The sequence below is a fragment of the Gadus chalcogrammus genome, chromosome 6 (genome assembly GCF_026213295.1).
Source record: "Gadus chalcogrammus isolate NIFS_2021 chromosome 6, NIFS_Gcha_1.0, whole genome shotgun sequence".
NCBI lineage: Eukaryota > Metazoa > Chordata > Actinopteri > Gadiformes > Gadidae > Gadus > Gadus chalcogrammus.
In genome coordinates this window covers 18,469,453-18,479,510 of record NC_079417.1, presented here as the reverse complement: position 1 = coordinate 18,479,510, position 10,058 = coordinate 18,469,453, and the positions used below count along the sequence as shown (strand labels likewise).

General features: G+C 48.8%; 1 protein-coding gene across 5 annotated transcripts in view; it reads left to right on the top strand.

Moving 5' to 3' along the window:
* The window catches only part of sorbs3 (sorbin and SH3 domain containing 3), a 31,597-nt gene that overhangs the window by 1,449 nt on the left and 20,090 nt on the right, over nt 1-10,058 (top strand). For 4 of the 5 annotated variants that reach the window (XM_056591633.1, XM_056591631.1, XM_056591636.1 and 1 more), the window contains exon 2: nt 8,989-9,056. In XM_056591633.1, the coding sequence (XP_056447608.1) occupies nt 9,045-9,056 (12 nt within the window). In that variant the 5' untranslated portion in view covers nt 8,989-9,044. Of the gene's footprint in view, nt 1-2,791; nt 2,989-8,988; nt 9,057-10,058 lie in introns of those variants that run through there. The other variant, XM_056591632.1, reaches the window with a different exon arrangement.

The window sequence follows — 10,058 nt, the reverse complement described above, 5'->3', positions numbered from 1 at the left end:
CTCTCTCTCTCTCTCTCTCTCTCTCTCTCTCTCCCCCCTCCCTCTCCTCTCTCTCTCTCCCTCTCTCTCCAGAATGTTGTTTACCGTTAGAGTAAACTCGGGTGCGTCCGCGGGACGCCTCTGAGCGCCACACGGCAGTGAGCTTACTGGAGACGACCCAGAGCCTGCTTCTTTAAACAGCCGAGATGAGGACCTTCTTCTGGGAGGAGTTCAGAGGAGAGATTTTGGGGGGCAGGGAGAGGGTTGGGCAGGGGGGTGCTAGCCATCTCCTCCCTCATTAATTCCTCGACGCCTGAGCTCCGATGACTTCCTCCGAGTGAAGGCCTTCCCGCGGGGGGTTGGTGGTGGGGGGGGGGGGGGGGGGGGTGCGGTAATGAGGTCCAAGCGATGCAGTAGTAATCACGTAAACCATTTGTGTCACGGCGGTGTGCGACACCCTCGCAGGAATCTCTGGCCTCCGGAGCATTTAATGAGACTGTGCAGAGGGACACGCTGGTGCATACCTCCGTCCCTCACTGGGGCCAGACAATGGACAGCGTGCTGCACTGGGGGCAGGGCCTGACAGGGTGAGGGCCACGATGGAATGCGCTTGTTCATCTCAGTGAGCCGGTGGTATCCCGGCCGGGCCATGTGGTGGAACATGCGTCTATTGTTCCCTCTAGAAGATCCGTGGTCCTTCTCGTCTTCGGCATAGACGTATGACTCACACACGCGGGTGGGAGGGTGTGGTTGGGTTTGTTGAGATGAGAACATGAGGGATCGTGGATCTAATCACCCTCCTCTGTTCAGGCTAGGAGTGACGGGGTGTCAGATGTGACTCAGCGGGGGGTGGGGGTCCACCCCATGCCCTGGCTCTGTGGCCTCCATCACTGCCTCCCCAGTGGCCTGCTTAACCAGCAGTCTGGTCCGCTGAACAGATCTGTGTGCCTGAGTCTCACTCAACAGGCCAGACCTCTGAATTATTAAGAAAGAGCTGACTAACTCGATTCCAGGCTGGATCTGGCCAGGGCACACAAACACACAGCTCTCTCTCTCTCTCTCTCTCTCTCTCTCTCTCTCTCTCTCTCTCTCTCTCTCTCTCTCTCTCTCTCTCTCTCTCTCTCTCCCTCTCTCTCCTTCTCTCTGTCTCTGTCTCTGTCTCTGTCTCTGTCTCTGTCTCGCTCTCTCTGTCTCTCTCTCTCTCTCTCTCTCTCTCTCTCTCTCTCTCTCTCTCTCTCCCTCTCTCTCTCTCTCCCTCTCTCCTTCTCTCTGTCTTTGTCTCTGTCGTCTCTCTCTCTCTCTCTCTCTCTCTCTCTCTCTCTCTCTCTCTCTCTCTCTCTCTCTCTCTCTCTCTCTCTCTCTCTCTCTCTCTCTCTCACCCTTGACCTGATCACGAGGATCAGGGGAGTGATTAAAGCAGGTGTTGGAAGGTGTTTATCGTTGACTTTATGGACCTTGTTAATCTGGCAGCAGGTTTATCAGAAAAGAGCAGACAGACTCAAGAGTCCAAACAAGGCCATCAGCTCTTCAGGATGAGTCGTGGCATGGCTTGTTTTCATAAGAGGGACAAACAGGAAAGCCCTGTTTCTCTCTCTCTAAAGAATGTGTAAATGTGCTGGTTGGTTTATTTGGTGTGTCCGTTAAAACACCTCCAATGTTCTAGCGACCTGCTGGAAGCCATCAGCTGCTGAACCAGGCTCTAAGGAAGAAAGTGTCTAACTCCTCACAAATCTTTCATTGAGCATGGGTCAGTGAAACACAGTGAAAGGAAGATAACATTTCCCTAAATTTCAACCCCAAACTCTAGAGGGTGGGTGCCCTGATAGAAGTGTGTATGGAGTGTTCAAAGGGAGGCAGGTTTTTCCATGAGGGCCACACTGGGTCTGAGAGGCTCCAGACTTAGTCGATAGGGACCGCATCCAACTCTAATGAGTCGGAGAGCTTCCATAACGTTCCGGAACTTAGAGAACTCCCATCTCCCCCCCTTGTCCCTGAAACAAGCCAGGGACATCTGTGTGTCTGCACCACAAAAAAGACACCCACACACAAACACACACACACACACACACACACACACGCACAAACACACACACAGAAAAAACAGACACACACACACACACACACACACACACACATACACACAAAAAAACACATAAACACACAAAAATGACACACACACACACACACAGAAACACACACACACACACACACACACACACACACACACACACACACACACACACACACACACACACACACACACACACAAAAAAAAACACACAAACACACACACACACACACACACACAAAACAAAAACACCCACCCACACACACACACACACACACACACATTCACACACAAAAAACAGACCTGGCCTCTGTGTCTCTTCACCACAAACAAACACACACAAACACACACACACACACACACACACACACACACACACACACACACACACACACACACACACACACACACACACACAGACACACACATTCACACACATAAATACACACAAACACAACACAAACACACACACAAAAACAGACACACACACAGACACAAACACCCACATACACATACACACACCCACACACAATGGAAGGGGAGCAGGCAGTGAAGGGAGCATGATAGAGTGAGCAGGGCAACGGGGGTGGTGTACATTCAGTGGTCAGCGCGGAGGTGATGGACTATTTGCGGCCGGACCCTGCACTGTGAAATATCACCTAATCTCAACAATGGCTCTGCTGAAGGAGGACCCCCCCCCCCCCCCCCAAGGGCTGACAAGCCAAGGGGAAGGTGCCTTTCTGAAACGGGGCCCTGAACGTTGCTATGGCGATGCCTGTCAACCGGGAAGTCCTTCACAGGCCAAGCGAGTGGTGAGAGAGGCAGAGAGAGAGGGAGAGAGAGAGAGCAACAGTGCTAACAGTCCGGTGAACAACACGTTAGGTTGTGTACTCTGAGAGTTGCTTAGCGCTGTGGAGCCGTTACTTCTGGGCTGTTCTTCGGTGAGTTGCACATTTTACTGTACAACTGCAATCTTTTATGACGCTGTTGTAATCTGTGATCTGTGTTTTTTTATACGTTTATTGGACAGCTGGTTGAGCAACATGACAGACTACCAGGGGCTTCATGTAAAGATTATCAGGATTAGAGGTCTTTCCCAGACATTCACATCAGTACCGATGAGATATAGAAACAGTGGGCGTCAAGTTTACCCAAGTGCACTTGACTTAAGTCCTTACTTAGCCCTGCTCTCTTCTGTGCTGCTGCTCTGCATGCTGAAACTGTCCTTCAGGGGCGAGAGATCCTATTCAACTCTGGCTTCATGTCAACGTCAGAAGTCTCCTACATGGGAAGATTCCCTCTCTTACAGCAGGGACAAGGAACGGACATTTTTTTGTGTGTGTTTTCTCTGCAACTGAATCGGAAGTCCTGCACAATGGTTCTGTTTTGCAAAGATGCAAGGCAGCTGGGTTCTCTGCTCTAACTCATCCAGAGGAGAGGTGTGCACCAACACTGACTCCTATAGGGACACCGCCCCATGGCCCACGATGGCAGGCCAACCATCACTAAGAGACTGTCATCTCGAATTCCACACGCTGCTCTGATTGCCTTTGTGATATTAGCAAAGGTCCCCCCGCCCAACCTCATAGATCTCCCCAGGCGACCGCCATCTCCCCTATGCATGATGACAGGCGTACAGGCGCTGTGGTTTGTTACACATGGGTTTCCAGATCAGAACTATGACTGTATGGTGATAATAACAACACCGATACAGTAGTTGAAACAGTGTGAGCCGTGAATCTCACTTCCCCTGTGTCCTGGCGGCCGCGCCCCTAGACAGGGTGATGTACAGAGATAGCCAAGCAGAGCGCTCCCTCTCTGCGTCTTCATTGACAAGGAGTTCCTGGACTCCAACACCCCCGACACCCCCTCCCTGTGACTGAGCGATCGCCATACAAGGAGGTGAAATAGTTCCCAGCTGATAAATGTGCGTATCCCCCCAATAACTACACCAATCACACTGTTGCTGCTCCAAGGCCTTGTATGGTGTCTCCATCTCCTTGTTCACACGTCTGCCAAGCTTCACACGGCGGGCCAGGAAGGAGACCGGGATCGACCCCCAATGGCCGCCCTCTCTCCTCTCTCTCCCTCTCTCTCGCCTCTCCCCTTGCTCCCCTCACTCCTCACTCTCTCCTCTCTCTCTCGTCTTTCGCTCCTCTCTCTCCCCTCGCTCCCCTCGCTCCCCTCGCTCCCCTTTCTCCCCTCTCTCTCCTCTCTCTCCTTTCTCTCTCCTCTCTCCTCTCTCTCTCTCCCCTCGCTCCCCTCGCTCCCCTTTCTCCCCTCTCTCTCCTCTCTCTCCTTTCTCTCTCCTCTCTCCTCTCTCTCTCTCTCCTCTCTCCCCTTGATCCCCTCTCTCCTCTCTCTCTCTCTCCCCTCTCTCTTCCCTCCCTCCCTCTCTCTCCCCCCTCACCCATCTCTCCCCTCTCGCCCTGCGTGCTTGCTCACTGACTCACCGCTCCATTTTCAAGTTTCCTCGTTATTTGGGCCAGGTTTGTTTGTGATTACACTCTGTATTCGGTCAGGTGATTTATTAAAATGTTTTCAGTTTTATGAGGTTCTTATGTAACTCATCGGGAGAGACATGGCGTGCCGGGTTTTGATTAGACGATTAAACATCCCAGATGTCAGCCAGGGATTGGTCATCATGAGAACAGGTCGAAGAAGGATCTCGATGTGTTGACTTTAGCTTGACAACTCTGTCATTTAATATTTCCGTAGAAGTCAAACTACACAACAGTTGGTGAGAACAATCGTGTCCTGGCTGGAGGAATAAAGTATATGGCCGGGACTTGGAACCCCTTGGAACCTACCGCGGTTGACTGCCTTATCCGGTCAATTATTAACACGGCTGGTCTCCTTGTTACAACCCCGCACAATATTACAGAAAACGTTAGATAACACAGTCAACCGTTTTAATTCATGTTCACTTCAAGGATATTGTGTGATCTAAGTCGTCAGTGTGTTACCATGAAGTGATCACTCGTTTTGATAAATCTGCCAGCAGCTTATTGCTTCCTCTGACCAGAGATCAGTATATCATTTCCTGCTGCTTTGAGAGTGGACACTGCAGCTGACAGGAGGTCAGGGGTTTCTACTGCTGTGACTCTGACGGTTATTCATTAAACTGACCTCACGGTTGTCTTGGAGGTATTCTTTCCGAGACAGAACAATGCCAGCCGCTCTGTTTCTCTCGCAGGGCAGAGAGAGGTCATCTCAGGCCAGCCCCCCAGCCTCATAAAGACTCTGTACACCCCCTTCTCTCGGACTATACCGGGGCGGGTTAGAACGGGGAGACTGGAGGGTAGTTGGTATAAATCACACAACATCCCAAGAAAAGTCCCGGTGCTAAGAAGTTCTCAGCTCTCAGCCCAGAACCGAATGGAGCAGATATAGCCATCGCTAACTGCTACATCTACCGCTCTCCAAGAAAAAAACAGGTTAACGGATCAAATGCTTGTCTTTGACATCAGACACACACTTGTTTTCATTCTTCCCCCGGACTAAGGCTCGCACACATGCTGCTATTCAGAGGGACGGAAGCCTCCCATTGATTTCCCAGGATCCACCAGGGTGTGGTGGGGTTTCGCTGGCCTGCTGCTGCAGCTGTTGACTGACTCAGCAGCCACAACTCTTCCACCCAGAATCCCATGGTTCCTCATTCACTGTAAACCCACTCCCCCGTGATGAGATGTCCGGTCTGCAGAGTAACATAGCTCTGCAACAAGGCCATTACTCACCAAGGGTCTGTCCCCTCAATGAGGGTGGAGACCAGCATGGTGGAGCAGTGTATGTGCTGTGAGTTGTACTCAGTGGATCAGGGCATCAGGGCTAGCTTTAGAGTCTGACGCTGAATGGGCCTCTTAAAAGGCAGGGGAGAGAAGCCCCCGCTGAGTCATCTGTTTGCATGGGTCCTCGATGACTGTTGGGTATCTACTGTGTGAAAAGTCACCAAAGACCTTCCTTTATTTACTGAGATAAGGACCACAGGAAATGACAGCCATCCTCTGCGATTTAGAGAAGAGAGTTGTATTCATGTAAGATATTTGGCATGACGATGCATATTCGTTCAGCTAATCCAACTATAGTAGATTTTATTTGGACATGGACATGACAATGTCATTGGACGAACCAGATGCATTGTTTACAGTTTATTAGCATAAATGCTAGTTTACAACACCTGTCCAGTGTTGCCACTATCTATCTGGCATAAAGAGAGTTTAAAGTATAGAATATGTAAGGGATAGATATTGGTACAGGAATATTGTAAAGCAGTATTTGCACTGGTCGTATTGCCATATGAATAAATGGTACAGACCCCCCATGCATAGGCTTTAGGCTGTTGCTAAAGAGGCAGGAGTCAGGCAGGAATGCATCTGCTTCAAACTCCTGCGAGACCTGTTGATCTCCTTTGGGAATTCAGATATCTACGCAGATGTTCCCTTATTAGGCAGGATGTTTCGCGTGGAATATTTACAGACACATTTACAGAAGGATTTCCGTGTAAGATATTTAATCCAGCCATAAAGACACGTTGATACCATAAAGAGGCATGTTTGGATGTACTCCTCCACTTGAATGCCAGTGCTGTAGAACTGACCATATTTTAACAATCTGTAAAAGATTGGAATACTCGAACCAAGTGAATCATTCATTGTATTCTACATCCGTTTCCCGGGTCTGATGTTCTGAATGAGGTTATTTAATCCAGTAAAAGGCTAGAAAGAGAGAGATAGATACAAATATCCCTACATCTGATATTATTGGATGTCTGACCATGCAAGAACATATAGGACTCGCCAGACACACATTCTCCTGTATTCATTTTTTATGTCAAAGCTGTGTCACGACATTTGTGCTGTCCATGTCTCTACATGCCTGAATTACATTATGTCATGTATTTTCTCTCTGGTAATAATGGACGTTATGACATTTAACTGACACAGTGACGGCATCTATGCAACATCTTTCATTTGCTGTTAGCTGGGAGCCTGAGGGCAGCAGTGTGTGCAAGAACGGAAAAAAGCTCCTTTGTTTGCCCTTTGGGAGTTTCCTACTGGGGTGAGTGTGTTGGCCAAGGCTGCTTGTTTTAAATGCTGTGAAGTACACAAGTTGAATGTGTTGTGACTAGCAAGATAGGCTTATTAGAGTGACAGACTCCAACAGTGTCCATACATTCGTGGGTGGATTATCAGATGTCAAACTGCTTAATTGAAACCTTGAGCTGTTGTATTGAGTGAGTAGTGAGGACTTTGGGAATGTCAACCGGTGCCCCTGTTGTTTTGTATTAAACACGGTGCTGATAAGGTTGTGCAGACTCAGATATGGGTGACTTGGCTGTTACGTAACCTTTAATGATCCTCTCACTACATAAACTCCATATTTAGTTTTATAAAGAAATATGTGCACATGATCTTTAGTTTGGTTTGGTTTGGTTAAGTTTGGTGCGTATTGTTTTTGCCTGCTTTAATATAGTGCATGCCTCCATGATCACGTTTGCAGTAAGACCCACATGATGAACTCATCAGTTATCGGAGAACCCTACTGGTCAGTGTTCAGCCTGTTCTCAGCCCCGCTTGGTTCCTACGTTGTGGATGGACCTGTAAATCGAGAGCCTCATATTGTTCCTACGTTTCATCTCAACCCTCTGCTTGATCCTATAGATTACAAGTTCCTGCACCTTTTTACTCACTGCCCTTAACGACAGATAAAAAACATGTCTCTTGTGCTCCAGGGATTCTTTCACAGAGTCCTAAAATGGAAAATAATATGCCGGCTTGGGCTAACAATCATTTGTTCCAGGAGGAAAGCAGAGACCAGCGATCTGGGCTTGCAGTTGTACAGTGGCTGGTCTGGGTGTTTCCATGGTGACTCTGTTATGACAGGATCTTAGCTGTGAGTGGAAACGACTTCCCTCGTAAAAGACCTCCATGCTCATGATGCCAAAGCACAACATCCTAATCAGGTTATCCAAGGTGCTGTGGATCAAGGGCTGAGCTCACTGCTAACAGTGGCTGATTTCCTCTATCTCAGTCTCCCTGTCTCTCTCACTCCCTTCTGTCATCCATTCCAGAGGAAAGTGTGGCAGACATGTGAGTCTTAGTCATTGTTTTGGATGGCCTTCGTCTTGGTAACAGATGGGGAATTAAACTGATGTGCTGATGAGACTGGGCACTGGTGATGCTGAGCGACTGAATAACAACACATGGTGATTCAGCGAGCATAGGATTATCATACAACACAAGGAAAAGTCTATAAGGGGAAGAAAATTCTTCACCGAATACATTAGCTGAAGACTCACAATGTCAATGCTGCACCAAGTGAAAACCATGGATTCTGTGTAAACAAAAACAGATCTGCAATCCACGACCTGCCACTGATACGTATCAAGGCAGGCTGATTCAGACTAAACTCTGGAAGAGGATAAATATTTTGACAACGGGGAAATAGATGCTAAATAAGGTACCTCAGTGAACTACAGCGTCTGTAGTTTAGCGAGCAGCTAAACAGAAAGATCTCCTCTACATCATGACCAAGTGCATACCAAGCGCATCTGCCTTCTGTTTCAACCTAAACAAGTGCCACGATATGCGTCACTATATGCTTTGAAGGGAAGCGAACACAGAATCCCATAGCGTGGCTCCAGCCCTTTCCATGGGCCAGACCTAGCAGCTCGGTATGCTATAATGATAGTGGAGCAAGCGTATGTATGTTTAAGCTAAGGCAGATAGAAATAGAGCCTATTAAGGAATTTCGCAATAATAACAACATGTCAGTGAATCCAGGAGCTGGATTGATGGGTTGCAGTTTGTTTAGTCAACAAACAGTAAGCCAGTTGGTAATCCTCCCAGTAAGGATGGCTCAGTTATCCTAGGAATACATTACAACTACCCTATATCTCCATAGTAAAGACAAAAATGTGGATGTTTTGTTTGATCTGACAGAAGCTGGTGAGGTGGAACCCACGCTGCTTCGTACCAGGCAGTAGATAACCGATGCCATGCAGGCTCAGGTAAACCACTCTCCCATCCCTTTTCATTCATGCATTGTTTAGCCTATTTGCTCCTTTAAAGGTTTCAAAGACTATGAAGTGAACTTCTGGGCTGGAACTTCAAATGCCTCCCAGAGGAGGTGGATCCAGTGCAGCACGCGTTCATATTTCCTGCATCTCCAGCCAAATAAAGATATGTTATATGAGATGCCGTAGGAATGACATCATTGATAAAGTGAAGTCATTAGGCATCTGAGCTCCCACTCGTTCCCCAAGTCTCCACAAAACACACACACACACACACACACACACACACACACACACATGCACACACACACACACACACACACACACACACACACACACACACACACACACACACACACACACACACACACACACACACACACACACATACGCATGCACCAAGCACACACATGCACGTACGCACACAAGCACAAACACACTCAAACATGCACACACACACACACACATGCATACACAAACACAAACACACACACACACACACACACACACACACACACACACACACACACACACACACACACACACACACACACACACACACACACACACACACACACACACACACACACACACACACACACACACACACACACACACACACACACACACACACACACAGTACTCTAACCATTGAAAAAACAACAGGGGGTGGGGGGCGTGTAACAATTTCCACGGCAACAGAGGGAGCACACAGGGAGAAGGAGACGAGGAGCTTCAGAACGGCCGGCGCTGCTGGTCTTTGGAGTTGACATTAAACGACCCTTCACCCGACCCGTCGACGCCCCCCCCACTCCTCCCCTCCCCCTCCTTCCCATCGCCCCCGCGCCCCTGGCTTGAGAACAGGCCAGCACCGATGAATAGGGAGTTATGGGCACATAATGGGCCTCTCCTGTTTCACTGACCCGGTCCTGCACCTTGAATGAGCCCTTTCTACCGTCCCCGCGAGAGAGACCGTCCAGGGGGCGGGACCGCGCT